The sequence below is a fragment of the Aricia agestis genome, chromosome 14, assembly GCF_905147365.1.
Source record: "Aricia agestis chromosome 14, ilAriAges1.1, whole genome shotgun sequence".
Lineage (NCBI taxonomy): Eukaryota > Metazoa > Arthropoda > Insecta > Lepidoptera > Lycaenidae > Aricia > Aricia agestis.
Window position 1 is genome coordinate 617,772 of NC_056419.1, and position 16,244 is coordinate 634,015.

The window sequence follows — 16,244 nt, forward strand, 5'->3', positions numbered from 1 at the left end:
CGATTTGAGTCCCTTGTCTTCATTTTTTGCTGCAGAAAATCGAAGTCCAAGTTCGCTTACGGCCGTTCCCAATATTTGATCTATCTCTGGTTTTGCCCTACTAGAGATAGGAATAACTCACATTAGACATTAGAGACATATATTTTTTGTCAATTGCGAGCTATTCCTATCTCTAGTAGGGCAAAACCAGAGATAGATCAAATATTGGGAACGGCCGTTAGTGACATTGATGAGTTATCGTGTTCTTATTTCAAATATCATACATTTTTGAAGTGAAAACTTCTTTAGCGGCGTGGAGCACTTTTGTGGGATGGGTAAAAACTGTGAAACTCGCGTCAGATTCTCGTGCTGATCGAAAAACCGTAAGACGGTTGGAGAGTAGTGTTGTAACATCGAAATCGATTAATCGAACAATCGATTGTTTTTTTTCGATTGTCGATATTTTTTAATCGATTGTAAGGGTTTAGATTAATTAAAAAAATCGATTTTTTAAAAATCGATTTTCCTAAAAAATGGGATAAAAATTTAATCGATTGTAAGAGTTTCGATTAATTAAATTATTAAATTTTATTTATTAATTAAATTTTTAAAATCGATTTTCATAAAAAGTTTAAAAAAATAATGCACAACGTTAATAATCAAGTTTTCACTTCTGCCGGCACTCCCGGAGTGCAACCCATCTTTTTTATTTTATTTAAATGTTCGTCAGTGAAAATAACAAAACGTCGCTTAGGTAACAATACCGCTTAAGTCAAAAGTTAAAGGCCGGCAATGCACCTGCAGCTCTTCTGATGTTGCGAGTGTCCATGGGCGGCGGTAGTTACTAGTTGCTTTCCATCGTTTAGTTTCGTTAGTTGCGACTTGCATTCCACCTGTTTGCTCGTTTGCCCGCTTATTAAAAAAAATTAAAAGAAATATCAAAATATAATTTCTAATGCAATACGAAGTTTTTGTTACCTAAGCGACGAAAAGTGTCCTGACTTGGCAGATATATGTAATAATAATAATAACTCCCACATCGGTTTCGGTGACGGTGGCCGGCTTCATTGAAACCAGGCCAGCTACGCAGGAGTAATTTTATAGTGCCCAAGTGTGTGCGCAGTACACAAGAGCACTCTTTACCGAGTGATCAGGGGCAGGAACGACTTTTTACATGCCCATCCGACGCATGGATCATCTCACTTGTCAGACAATCAGGTGATCAGCCTGCATTGTCCTAACCAAACTTGGAATTAATGTTTCCAACGCGGGAATCGAACCCATGATCTCCGAGTCAAGAGCCACGCTCTAAACCACTGGACCACGGAGAAGTCAGCTTGGCAGAGACTGACTTCTGCATAAATTATTATTGCTAGTAGCTCCTGCAATCACATTTTGTACCAAATCTCTATTATTTTGCAGATAAAAATCTTAGTGTGACGAAATTACGCTCCATAATCTTTTGCCGTTTGTTACACTTTGTTGGGATCCCCTTGTGTAATGTAAATCGAATATAGATCGTATTAATGTGATCTTTTCGCTGGGGTCATTGTGCCCCGTGCACAATGACCGGGTATCGCACTGTTTGAGCTGAAGAATATAGAGTATGTGGAGCATTTTTTGCAATTCTGAGGCTTTGGAAGAAAACAAGATTAGTCAGCAAACTAAATATTGCCAAGCCTTTTCTACCCAACTTTAATGCACATTTCCACCCAAGGATCTAGTTTTCTGAAATCACTTCCTCAGGCACACATGTGCAAAGTTTGGGAGATAGCGGGTCACCCTGCTTGACGCCTTTGAGTATTAGGAATTTAATACCGCTAGTGTTAGGTTTCATATATTATAAGATAAGTTTTAAAAAAGCTTATAAAAATGTAAAGTAAATAATATGTTCTCGCGTAAACAAAAATTCCTTTTCTCCGTCCGAACGATAGCTATACCTACTAGCAGTAAGCAGTAAGCAGTAAGCACACCTACTAGCAGTAAGCAGTAAGCACATATTAAACTAAGACATTTATAATTTTGGAAATAAAATACTAACACGTTGCTGCCAATTATTCTTGCTAAGCCTGACTGGATATTATAATACGTTTAATGTTCATTGAGCCACGGGGAAGCCCTATAGCACAATAATAGAGGAGACACAGAAATTCACATTATTGGCAAATGTGCCGTGCGTTAGTGACGTCACAACTCACAGCACACCCCTGCAGACTATTCACATTTATTTTACCTCTAAAAAGACCTTAATAGTAACCACATAGGGTCTAATTTCGTGGAAACTTTAAGTAAAATCAGTAGTCCACCGAGATTTATAGCTTTAGCCGCGCCTCTCCCTAAATCAATTAGAACACACTATATCGATACTTTTATTGCCTCGATAAGCTAATCTCTGTTTTTACTACCGATACTAATAAGGAGTATAATGGCTTGACGCTGTATCCATTAGTACAGCTGTATTAATAAAGGTCAAAGTTGCTTGAGAGTTCAGTATTGTCTTCTACTCTGCCCTTACTAACAAAATACACCTTTGTGAATTGTGCGTGATTCGGAAGATGTTCCTTGAATTCTCATAATCAGTCATGGAGTCAAGGGAATTTTTCGTGACAAAATACAATAAAACCAGGTTTAACCGCGAAAACCGCGTATTTTTTAGTTATTTATATTTTGTCCTTTCCCGGTACTCAAAGTCCATGCCAAATTTGAGCAAAATCGGTTCAGCGGTTTAAGCGTGAAGAGGTAACAGACAGACAGATAGACCGACAGACAGACACACTTTCTCATTTATAATATTAGTATAGATTAGTACTTATCACATTAAAACAAACGTGTGGCACTCGGGGACTGCCGCGGTAAAGCTTTTGCATAGCATTTTTTGTCAATACCAGCAATTATAATTCGCATACGTCGCACGGATACAAACACCGTGCCGAAGTCTGACAACGCTGCACCGCTATGCGGTTCGGAGTGGGGGGTGCTAAGTTTTTTCGTTACGGAATTTCTAGATTCGGTCGCTGCGATCGAAGCCCGCAATAAAACCTATTCAATAGCTTTATCTATATCTATATCTATACTTATAATAAAATCGTAGAGGTAAAATTTTTGTACATTGAAAATAAACTTGAAAAAACGAGTCAGGGGCATATTAGAAGAGTAGTAAAATACATTTTAACTGTTTTTGAAATTTTTGTTTCTCTGTCTGTTTGTCTGTTTGTCTGTTTGTACAGGCTAATCTCTGAATCCGCTGGACTGATTTCAATGAAATTTGGCATGATGGTACCTTACATCCCTGGTCAAGATCTTAGATACTTTTTTTTAACCGACTTTAAAAAAAGGAGGAGTTAATGTTTACTTTGCTGTTTGTGGTCAGATTTTCAAAATTCTTTTTTTGTTGTATAGATTGCCCGAATTTGATACCATCACGCACGAAGGGTTCCGTACCGTTATAGAGAAAAAATAGGCCAAACGTTGTGTTTTTGTATGGGAGCCCCCTTAACTTTTAATTATATTCCAATTTTATTATCAATTATCAAATAACACATATATTTAAGGATTCTGTGAAAATTTCAACTGCCTGCCTGTTGTAATTATTGGTATCGAGCAAAAAAGGCCAAAAAAATTATAGCATAGTGTTATATGGGTGCCCCCCTTAAATATTGATTTTATTTTGTTTTCAGTATTTGTTATTATAGCGGCAACAGATATACACAATCTGTAAAAATTTCAGAACTCTAGCTATAACGGTTCTTAAGATACAGCCTGGAGATAGACAGAAGGACAGACAACGAAATCTTATAGTAATAGGGTCCCGTTTTTACCCTTTGGGTACAGAACCCTAAAAACGGTGACTTGATAAGTAATGGAATTGAAGAAACTCCTCGGAATTTACAACGACAACCAAAGTGATTACCAATTCTAGCAAAGGTCGATCTTTAAAACTTTTCCTAATATTCGTAAACGCTTATCCAAACACTGGATGGATATTGACCACTGCGTATCTCAATTTGTTACCAGCCATGGAAATTTTAAAGTCAAACTTTACGGATCTAAGTTACTAGCATCGGTCGAGCACATAGGTAGAAATGGTAGAATATGTACGACCGAAGGCAGTATGTTTGAATCATGTTCTCTGGGAGAGTTTTTTCTGCCAAGACGAAAGAACTACAATGCTAGACAACCTACAGTGTAAATCTGATGTCGCATAATACGGTGATCGTGGACAGCAGGAAATTAATCCGTGCCGTCAAGTGTTTTTGTCATAATTATTATTGGCAACAGTCTAACACAACAAATTCCAATATTAATTTAGCTATACTTAGTACAGTTACAATTTTTATAATTATAGTTTATTTTCGTGGTGCATTAAAAATTTCGTGTGTAATGTAGATCCAAATAAAATAGTCGTAGATGGGTGTTCAATTTTGTAAATCTCGATTTTAATAACATACATTCACGCGGACGAAGTTGCGGGCAACAGCTAGTATTTATTTAAAAAGGTTTTTTTTTGTTTCTATTTTTGTTGTACTATCAAGTCCACCGTTTCACGGGGCTACATGAGGGTAGTATTCTCTGAAGATGTTCTCCCAAAATTCCACCTCCTCTTTGTCGATGTGTGACTTCAGGACGAGTTTCTCCCCAATGTCCAGATAAGCCTGGTCGTCCAGGGTGTACGGCTTCCATCTGACCTGGAGACTGTCGTCTGGAGTAGGGTCACTGAAAAAATAATCTGATGAATTAACTGCAAACAGGAAGATAGGATAAGTGATAAGATATGGAATGATACTGTGCATTTTGCTCACATATAGATATAAATAAATTACTCATAAATATAATACTTAAAGTAGTTATGAAAGATTTAAATGCAAGAAAACTAAGATTATCTTAAAGCTATGAATACCAATTATTATTTGTTGAAATAGAATGCTTATAATCGATTTTGTGCTTAAAAATCCGAATAGCTCGAATTTATAAATCTGAAGAATTTACCATTAGGAATTGGTAGATCTTAGGTTTTACCAGAATATCTTAGGATTTACTGCAGTGCGAGCTTTTACAGTAACATATACACAAGAATATATACCTGAACTTGGCGAAGTTAGTCCAAAGCGTCGTGAACTGTTCTACCATTTGGAAAATTTCCGAGTCTCTTTCAACCTTATTGGGCACCACCTTCATTGGGAATAAGTAGCCCAATTCGTCGGAGTGCGACACGATGGTCCTGTATCCAAATAGCTCGCCCGTGCCCGATGCATATTTAAAACAGTTCCTCTCGGAGACGCAAGTAAACTTATACATATACAATTTATTCCTGTTCCGTTTTGCGCAAATTTTCTGCCATAACACCGCCCCGTAAGCGAAGACCTCCATGCCGAAGAATTTGATTACCATATCCAAAGTCTCCCTCGAAACGGGTTTACCTTTCATATAAAATTCCTTGAATTTTTTGCCGATCTCCAGCTGCGTCTTTATCGGGCAGTTTATAGTGAGCGGCTCGGGGACGAAGTATTCCAAGTATTTGTTGGCCTGGTGGAATATTTTGTCGAAGTCGCTGCCGGTCTGGAACCAGAACGCGCCCTCGTCCTCGTTGTAGCCGTTGATGACGGTCACGCCCTCGTGGATTCCCCTCCTCAGGAGGTCGTACACGTCACCTTCTATGAATGTTTCGTTATCGCCAAACTTCTTCTCTGAAACGACACCGAGGTACACGTAGGCGCCTGCCTCTTTCTCTGTTTCGGCAAAGGTTATAGGCATTCGTTTCTTGATGAGGTCCTCTACAGGCTGTTTCTTGAAAAACTCATATATTTCTTTGTCGTCGGATGATTCGCATCCCAGTTGTTTCGCCAGCTGCAGCGCTCGGTCCCTCGGTCGGAACGTGTTCGGCCACCAGCAGGCTACGGTTCCGCTCTGCATGATCGCTTTATTGAAGAGACCTTTGCTCATCGGCGATATCAAGTGGAAGGAGACGCTGACGCCTCCTGCGCTCTCCCCGAATATGGTTATGTTGTTTGGATCCCCGCCGAAGCTTTTAATATTCTTTTTGATCCAGCGCAGTGCGGCGACTTGGTCCTTCATGCCCGCGTTGCCGGGTATATCCTCTGTATCGAGACAGAGGAATCCAAGAACTTCTAGCCTATAGTTGAGGGTCACTAAAATCACGTCTTTCCTGACGACAAATTCTGGGCCGTAGAGCATGTCGCTTCCGCTTCCGCTGATGAATCCTCCCCCGTGGATCCACACCATGACTGGTAGGGGTTTGGCTGGGGATACTGTCGGGGTGTACACGTTGAGGTACAGGCAGTCCTCGCTACCCTGCGGCGGCGGGAGTGGGAACGTGAACGCGTCATAGTGGTAGCAGTCGGGTCCGTGCTCTTTAGCGCTGCGCACGCCCTGCCAAGGTTTAGCTGGTTGCGGTGCCTGCAATATTATGATAACTATACATCGCGGAACTTAATAATAATTGTTAAATAAACATTTCGTGTAACTTATTTATATGTATTTTTGTACGTTTTTTCGTTTTTCTTTACAAATTTAACATTTTAGTTTATACTTTTTAGAGTTCTAAACTCTTAAAAGTATGAACTAGAATGTAACAAATTAAGAAATTTCTTTTTTTTAAAGCTTTTGTTTAACTTGCTCTGTATGTATGTTGCGGTGGAATTTTGGAATCAATTTTGAAATAGATATATTTATCCGATTGAGTTGAAAGCATACGCGTTTAGATTGGATGACCATGCACGATATGGTATGTGACATCACTCTAAATCCAATATGGCCGACCATCCAAGATGGCGAAATAATTATTTTCGATGCAGTCCTACAATAAGGATATTAAATGAAAGGGCTTTTTGAGAGTAACTCGAAAACGACTGTTATTTCATTCTATATCCAACATGGCGGCTCATCCAAGATAGCGGAATAGTTATTTTTAATGAATTTCTGCAATATGGGTATCAAATGAAAGGGCTCATTGAAAACGAATGTAATGTCATTCTACATCCAATGTGGCGGCTCATCCAAGATACGGGAATAGTTATTTTTGATGCACTTCCGCAATATGGATATCAAATGAAAGGGCTTATTGAGAGTAACTCGGAAACGAATGTAATGTTATTCTACATCCAATAAGGCAGATTAGCCAAGATAGGGGAATAGTTATTTTAAAGCACTTCTACAATATGGGTATCAAACAGCGTTGCCAGATTTTTTTTGTACCAAGTCGGGACTTTGGAACTTTTTGAGTAGAAAAGCGGAATTCTTCACTCAAAAGCGGGACAGAAGTAAAAAAAGGTATAAAATGAAAAGTTTTTTTTTAATTTTGTCTTTTTATTTGCGTTAAAATAACGCTTACGTGACAAATTGACAATAGATAGCTAAAGTAGCCAAAGAAAATCCACCCCTCTACCTCCCACACTCTTATCTTCATTACGCACCTTTATTTTTCAGCACGCTGCACGTACGTTCGGGCTTTCTCCGAAAAGCGGGACTGAGCCTGTCCCGCGCGCGACATTTAATTTTGATGAAAAAATCGGGACGTCCCGCCAAAATCGGGACGTCTGGCAACGCTGGTATCAAATAAAAGGGCTCATTGAGAGTAAACTGAAAAGTAATAGTCATCTTTTTTCTAAGTTTATTTTTATCAAGTGCCAATTTTATCAGTAAGGTTTCTTCACACACGATCATCTTCGCTTTTGACGTTAGATAAGATTTAGAAAGTTGAACATTATAAGGCCATTTGTTACTATACTCAACTGCTTGTAAGTATATTTGAGGTTATGTTGAGGTTACGTTTGGTGTTTTATGGTACCATTTGATGCAAAAAATAATTTGATTCCTAGATGTTAATTGCTAAATTTGCATTATCTGAGAAAAAAAAGAAGAAAACAATAGAACAATTAGTAACATTCATTAGATGCCATTAAAATATTTTCTTACTTATGTCCAGTTAAGTCAAAGAAATAGATTTATACCACCTACCTTAAACCTCAAGTCTCCCACAGGTGGCTGAGCATACCGTATGCCCTTGAAGCTACAAAAGGGTTTCCCGTACTCATTCTCCACCACTTCTCCCTCCAAGATACCCTCATGTACTTTAACCTGCACCATTTTGATGTGAAACACACATTGACGCGCAGATAATATTATATAGTACGATAAGACGTCGACGTGTAAATATAAGATAGCGATTCACTAAAGGACCAAGCAGGAAATATCGGGCGCTGCGTAATCGTAACGTTATCCTATCAATTTTATCTTAGTCATCATAATTTGTTAACAAATATTTTTGTCGAATTAGCGAACACGTAGCAATTACTGTTCCTGCTTAACCCGAATCATCGGTTTTCCCTATCTCTTTTTGTTTGATAATCTTTGATTAATAGACGCAAACAAAAATGAGGTCATTATTATCAAATTAATTATATAAATTGGTTTATTTGTAATTACTAAGGGTGGGTTGCACCAACTTACTTTAGCTATAACTGTCTTTAACTATAACTACAATGCAAAATGTCAAACCTTTGTTTCTAATGGACGCCATATTTAACGATAACCTTGAGCTCGACAAGGCTTTAAATGAACGTGGCGAAAAAAGGAACTAACGCTGTCATCATACAAAATCGCCATTTTTGACAGTTCTCCTTTTCTAGCAGGGCCCCCGCCCACGTTCATTTAAAGCCTTGTCGGACCAGCTGTCATCTGTCAAATTCTGATGTCAAAGTTAAGGTTAAAGTTAAAGTTAGCTTTAACTTTAACCATAACTTTAACTTTAACCACGCCTCTGGTGCAACCCACCCTTAATCGTTTGTTTTTAAATAACAAAACCAAGGCACCAACAGAATAATAGAAGTCATTCAAATTCTCGTACGAGTATCATCGTAGCATCGTTGTTTAAAAACCTTATACGGCCTCACTCAGAGACATTTTTACGATTACTTAACTTTAATTTAAGGAAGGTTTTGACTCTTCATTTTGTTAAAAACAGGTTAAAAACTTTCTGCCGCGCCCTGTAAAACTCTGGAACGAACTGTCACCAGCAGTATTTCCTGACCTATACGACCTGCAAACCTTCAAGAACAGATAATAAATAGTTAGTCCTTAGTTATGTACTACGTTAAGAAGACTGAAGAAGTAAGAACGAATCAAAACGGAGTTCCTCTAGGGTAGTAGGTACTTTCTCAAACTTTGTTGGTGGTGGAACCCTCTTAAGAAGTGACATTTTTGACGAGCCCCCCCCCCCCCCCCAAAAAAAAATTTTTTTTTTTTGCCTCTTGTCTCTGAATGAATTGTCTCCATGCTTGTCATTTCTACTGGGGCTCCGCGGAGCACACTTTGAGAATGGCTGCTATAGGGGGAAAATATAATTCTGATGTTCCAGATTTATCCCATCAATGATAAAATAGATTATGACGAGAATGAGATGTAATTTTTTCATTTAGAAATTAATTTTCTTTTTTCTGGGCTTTCCCAATTTGCGCTGTAATTGGACAATTTTGAATAAATGGCTTCGGTATAAAGAATTCCAAAAGTTATTTGTTCGTCGAAAATTTTAGATTAAGTAAAGAAAAACCCGCATTTGTGTATAAAGCCGTCCTATATTCGGATGTTTTTACTTTTTATTAGAAATTATATATTTTAGATGTTTCCCTGAACTTGGTTGCGCATAAAGTCGGTTATTGCGCGGGAACTGACAATTTTTACTATTGATGTTCTTCCTAATATACGCCATACACGCCATTTACCGGAGAGGTCTACCTGCGTAGGTATGCCTGCGCAGGTAGACCGGAACGTGCCGCTGCAGTTTTCGCCTCAGGCGGGTCCAGCAGCTCAGCGCCAAGCGGAGGAGAAGGCCCGGACGGGTTTTAGTGGGTAGAGCTGCGGTTAATTTACCACCTTGCCGACCGCAGAGAGCCCCACATATCCGCGGCTGGATTTCCCCGTCCCCCGCGGAATGCGTAGGAGCATTTCCTGTCCTTAAAAAAGGTAGACCGAAACGTGTGTGGGAGAATAGACCTGTGCAGTTTTAAGGGCTGCGCAGTCGACCGGAGCAAAATCGAAAATCAATAATTCTTTCGATTGATGCCTGCGCAAGTATACTTGCACAGGCGGCCTCTCCGGTAAACCGTAGCGTGTATAGCGTACATTAGTTTCAACAAAATCAATTCATGAGCTTAAGCGTAAAGAGTTGATAGACATTTTTGCAAAAAAACTATTTTTTTTTACTATTCTATCACGACGATTGTTGTATTGGCTCCTCATTCGCTCGGTAGCTTTCATATTATACCTCTATAAACGGTGATACATTTCCACACAAAGATAATGACGAAAGAGTTATCAATTACCATTCACCACAGGTTGATATTGTGTTGCCAGTTAAAAATACACGACCTATCTAGCTGGTTTTCAAACTGCTATCCACTTAAATATTATTTAGGTTTTTTTTTTTATGAAATAAGGGGGCAAACGAGCAAACGGGTCACCTGATGGAAAGCAACTTCCGTCGCCCATGGACACTCGCAGCATCAGAAGAGCTGCAAGTGCGTTGCCGGCCTTTTAAGAGGGAATAGGTTAATATAGTAAGGAAGGGAAGGGAATAGGGGAGGGAAGAGAGGGGAATAGGGTAGGGGATTGGGCCTCCGGTAAACTCACTCACTCGACGAAACACAGCGTAAGTGCTGTTTCACGCCGGTTTTCTGTGAGAACGTGGTATTTCTCCGGTCGAGCCGGCCCATTCGTGCCGAAGCATGGCTCTCCCACGTATAAAATTATTTAGGTACAAGTCACAACCATTGAGTTCTCAAGAACTGTAGAGGCTAGAGCACATAAAGTGTAAAATGAAACTACAGATATTTTGTGAATATTTAGACGTTAATTGGGCAGAAAGTATTTGTGATAGTCAAAGTAAATATTTCGTCTCATGTATAGGTGCTCCATTATATTATTATTTATTACGAAGATAGTTTTTTTTCAGCCCAAACGATTTAAATTGAGCAGATAATTAGATAGTACATGAAATTATAAGTTGCTGATTTCTTACCCTTATGATTTGTATTTATTATATAAATATTTGTTGTTCCAGATCAGATTGAGTTGGAGATATCAGGAAAACTAAGGTTTGTTTATTTTTTTTTCTTATCAAAGAACTGTTACTTCAAGGTTTAAAACTTTAACCTAAAACACTTAAGCCTTTCAGCTATATTTTGATCTCTACATAATATTATAACGAATTAGGGCCCAAGTCACAACTTTTGAATTAGTGGTATCTATTATGAAAATTATTTCAAATAATAAATTGATAAGCATTCTTTTTTAAACTATTTCTGAAGTTACTCAAACTTAAGGATTATCTACTTCTGGTACTCCCTCTGAAGTTTGAAGATTAACTGTTGAAGATTAACCCTAAATACCACCGACCTTGGAATCTGCTTTATATAATAATACAAATATGTATAATTATACAAACGATAAATTGCGGTGGACCATTAAACTCGCCGCCAAATTAATATTATCTTTGCTGCCATCGCGGTATTGCAGAATTCAAATTAGTCTTGAAGTCTTAAAAAACTTTATTACAAAGAATAAATTTTAAAACGCACATTTACATACATTTACGTACTTCGTATAACGTATTAACTTGAAATAAAATACCTTTTTAGGGTTCCGTACCCAAAGGGTAAAAACGGGACCCTATTACTGAGACTTCGATGTCTGTCCGTCTGTCCGTCTGTATCCAGGCTGTAACTCAAGAACCGCTATAGCTAGAATTCTGAAATTTTCACAGATTGTGTATATCTGTTGCGGCTATAACAAAAAATACTAAAAACAAATGGGGGGCTCCCATACAACAAACGTGATTTTTATGGCCTTTTTTGCTCTATATCAATAATGGCAACAGGTAGGTACTTGATTTTTTCTCAAAGTCTTTAGTTATATGTGTACTTTAATATTTAATATTAATATTAAAATAAAATAAAATTACTCCCCGGCAGGCTCCCATACAATTTTTGGCCTAATTTTGCTCTATAATGGTACGGAACCCTACGTGCGCGAGTCCGACTCGCACTTGACCATTAAAAAAAAAGTTAAAATGTACGTTATAGCTTATCTCAAATATTAAATTCTTGCTTACATTATCCGTGTAGGTAATTTTCTGTAGAATCTGTCTTTGCAAAATATAAACATATATTATGCAAAATGGAAAAAGATAATATTATAATAACTAGAGATCGCCCAATGGTCGAAATTCGACCTTGAATTTAGTTATCTTCTTCTTTTGGCTCCCCGTTTAAAGTATTGACTATTTCAGATTTAAAAAAAAACAACCCATTTTTAATTTGATAAAAGGGCCCATTCACGACAGGACTGCAGTGCAGTCCTGCCGTGAATGCGCCTTTTGACAGACTTCAACCATAAATAAAGGACTAAGGAGTAGAATTCGTGTGTATAGGCTTGTGAGTCAAAATATCGTAGTGTGCACATTGTAGTGTGTGTAATGTTATAATTAAAATAAGGTATGATAAAAGCATAATTTTAAAACAATGTTGGCACTCCTTCTCCATGTAAACTATAACTGTGCGAACTTTCATGCACCTACTTTTCCGCATTTTTCGTCCAAAGGGGTCCAAAGTATTTTGCTCACGTATTAACATATAGATTATATATTTTAAGGCGTTTAGTCAAGATTCAAGATAATAAATTTTAGAAGTCAAATTCGAACCAAAAGAATTGGATTTGACAATAAGCTCATCTTGCGATGAGTTTGAGAACAAATATTTTTGACGGCAAATCAAATCCCATACATTTTTTTATTTTAAACTTCACTTTCAACATCGCTAAAACATCGTGACATGTTTCCCGCTTAATCGAAAAACTGTTACATGTACATATTGTACAATGTTCATAATATTTCAGTAGGGATCTCTAAAATCCTCGCCACTCGAGTCTGCAGCAGACACTATAGTGTACAGGAGTGAAGGGCCCTCTGTATGTCGAACACTGGAAAAGGTACCGAGTGCAGGCACTCGGGCTACAGCTATCTTTTAATCCTAAGCGAAAGAAGGAAGAATTCTGTATTTTTTAGTTCGAACGTTGTTTAACTATTTTACGATTAGTTTAGGTTTCTTTACTGTTAGGGCCTGTCCACATCACCACGTCACGACGCCTTCAACGTGCGGTCCGGTAACATGGTACCGTACGTTGACGTGACGTGCAAATTTACGTTGACGTGACGTGCAAATTTACGTTAACGTAACGTAAAATGCACGTCACGATATAGAAACATTGTACGTCGCCATGCCTTGTAAAACTGCTGCATTCTTCACAACCTATCTAGATGTGGACTGCACAAAACGCATTCTGCTTTTGCTATTGTTAAAAACGGAGAAAGAGAAAAAAACAGACAGGCAATTTTACGTTACGTTGACGTAAACTGTTACATTTACACGTCACATCAACTTACCGTGCCACGTTACCGCACCGTTTCACGGTGACGACGTCGTGACGTGGTGACGTGGCCAGGGCCTTTTCTGCATGCAAGGCTCAGTGATTTTGAAGATAATCTATTTTTGTTACACTTTTATATTTTATTAGCACTATTTCGGGTGTCATTGTCAATAAAAACTTTAATAAGAAGACTAAATAGTCTGTTAAGAAAGTGAAGAAATTAAAAAGTGGCAACATCGTAGTTTCATCCCTTTTTTCTTAGATTGTTTTTTTTTATGAAATAAGGGGGCAAACTCGCAGCATCAGAAGAGCTGCAGGTGCGTTGCCGGCCTTTTAGAGGGAATAGGGTAATAGGGAGGGAAGGGATGGGAAGGGAAGGAAATAGGGGAGGGAATAGGGGAGGGTAGGGAAGAGAATAGGGTAGGGGATTGGGCCTCCGGTAAACTCACTCACTCAGCGAAACACAGCGCAAGCGCTGTTTCACGCCGGTTTTTTGTGAGAACGTGGTATTTCTCCGGTCCAGCCGGCCCATTCGTGCCGAAGCATGGCTCTCCCACGTATATTTTTGATTTGAAAGGGATGACACTACGATGTTGCCACTTTTTAATTTCTTCACTTTCTTGACAGACTATAAAAGAAGAGTTCTGTACAATTCCTACTTTGATTAGAAGTCTGTCTAATGAAAAAAAATATATATATCCTTACTAGTTGTCACGGCAAACGTTATTTTGCCTTAAAAAGTATTTCGCCCATATTTTTATTACGTATATTATATTTAATAGTATATATAATAAAATAATAAAAAATAATAAAATAGGTAATAATATATCATAATGGCAACGTCCATCGCTATCCCGTCGCACAAACAATGATCGCCGTCATCAGTCTCGAGTTGTAATAATTTACTATTATTTATTCAACAAATGCACTTATATAAAAACTAAAAAGTAAATGTCCGATTCTCAAGCTTAGTCGATATGCTCGCTAAGATTCATGAAAATCGGTCGAGCCATTTCAAAGATGTTCAACCATGCACCCCGTGACACGAGAATTTTATATACGGTCTACAGTTAAAATTAAAGTTGTAAGTCATTTATTTTTTGCAAACCACGTTTTTTTTCAAAGCTATTTATAGGATTCTAATAAGAATAACAAATTCATCACATGAACAATTTTTTGCGTGACAACCTACGTGACAACATTAAAATAAGTAGTGATTTTTTTTAATAATTAACCCATCAATCACTAAGCTGTGGCAGCCGGCTAGCTGCTGCCGCATAACAATTGAAAATCTATTGTGTCTGGGATATCCTCGATGGAGGTATAATGACTATTAGCCCTACAATGAACACGACCTACCATAATTTTTTACAACATAGTAAATCATAGTTACATTACGTATTTGTCGTAGATCACCTATCTATCGACTAATTTTCATATCAAATGCCACAGCCATTCAACATTTTCCAGTGACAATAAGAATAAATTATAAGTATACTTAACTAGATTTTGGTTGCAAATTCATTTATCGCACGGGAATCATACTTTTTTCGTTTATAAAAATATTGTAAGTCATCTACTCTGAAAGTGCAGCGGCCAGCGCTGAAATAGTTTCTACAGGGTGCAATTAAACCTTCCTGCCAAATTCTGATATATTGATCCTTGTTAAAAATAAAAATAAACGTATTTTTTCTTTTATTATCACTCAGTACTAAAATGTTGAGAAATAGCTTCCGAAAGTTATCCTAAAAAACACTACAATTAATGGACACGACGCGTCGCCCACGCGTGATGTGACCACGCGCGCGCGTCTCCCCCCGCGTTATCGCCGCTCATTCCCCCGCGCCGCGAGTGACCGTTCTGCAACGATTTTAAATAGGATAAAATATGTCGTTGAAAAAAATTGCACATAATTTTTTTGGTTAAATGGACACTCCTAGTAAGACCTAAGCTCGGGAAAAAATTTGGCAGGAAGTTTTAATTGCACTCTGTATAATACAATTATTATATTATTATTTTTTATTCAATTTTAATTGTAAACAATGCGGTGTTATTTTGAGCCTGAACGTGCTACTTTTAATTATTTCCAGAACAAAGAAAGGAAAAGTTAATTATTTTTTAAATTAAAGTTATTTTTATATCAAAGCTTGAAGTGTTAAGATATTATATTGGTCGCTAAATGGCCGGCTATAAAATTTGCATGTTCACAGCAGTATCTTCTAACAATTGGAGTTTTAATTTTATTGTTTGACGTAAAAATCTACCAAGTAAATACTTAGTAATATTCTTTCACACAAATCTTGAAACATAACAATTTTTATTCCGTTTAAAGTAAAAAACCTGACATCGTTATATTATCATAATATCTATGTATTATTACAAACTATGTATATGACGCCTGAAACTAGTCTGTTGCCTGTTACCTCTACACACCCAAACCGCTGAACCGATATTGCTGAATGTAGCTGATACTTTGTGTCCCGGGAAAGGAGGTAGAATACTTTATCCCGGAAAAATGTACGGTTCCCGCGCGATAAACGAGTTTTGGCGCAACGGAGTTGCGGGCGTCATCTAGTTAAATTATAATATATGTATTATTATTTGAAGCCTTTTCGGTGTTGATTTTTATCATAAGTACCCAAATATGTGCTTTGATGCACCTAGTCTCATACTCACGATACGGACAATTATAATGATACTTTTTTTTATTAAAAAAGGGGGCAAACGAGCAAACGGGTCACCTGATGGTAAGCAACTACCGTCGCCCATGGACACTCGCAACATCAGAAGAGCTGCAGGCGCGTTGTATTATTAAATGTAAGCCGTTT

The 16,244-nt window shown here is 37.8% G+C and overlaps 2 protein-coding genes across 2 annotated transcripts in view; one reads left to right on the forward strand and one right to left on the reverse strand.

The window, feature by feature from the left end:
* Positions 1-16,244, forward strand: part of LOC121733963 — a 220,587-nt gene that overhangs the window by 49,801 nt on the left and 154,542 nt on the right. Inside the window, exon 3 of the mRNA XM_042124370.1 lies at positions 11,054-11,087. The gene's annotated coding sequence lies outside the window, so the exon portion shown is untranslated. The remainder of the gene's footprint in view (positions 1-11,053; positions 11,088-16,244) is intronic.
* On the reverse strand, positions 4,491-8,082 carry LOC121733974 (juvenile hormone esterase-like). Its single transcript, XM_042124386.1, has 3 exons — positions 7,954-8,082; positions 5,060-6,393; positions 4,491-4,692 (listed from the first exon to the last, which is right to left on the reverse strand). Exons 1-3 carry the CDS (start codon positions 8,080-8,082, stop codon positions 4,521-4,523), a joined length of 1,635 nt encoding a protein of 544 aa, XP_041980320.1. The 3' UTR covers positions 4,491-4,520.

Excerpts from the sequence above, each read along its gene's own strand:
- LOC121733974 (XM_042124386.1), bottom strand. The coding sequence starts at position 8,082 with ATGGTGCAGGTTAAAGTACATGAGGGTATCTTGGAGGGAGAAGTGGTG. Across the intron at positions 6,394-7,953 it reads TGGGAGACTTGAGGTTTAAG|GCACCGCAACCAGCTAAACC; the intron begins GTAGGTGGTATA and ends ATAATATTGCAG. Across the intron at positions 4,693-5,059 it reads ACTAACTTCGCCAAGTTCAG|TGACCCTACTCCAGACGACA; the intron begins GTATATATTCTT and ends TTATTTTTTCAG.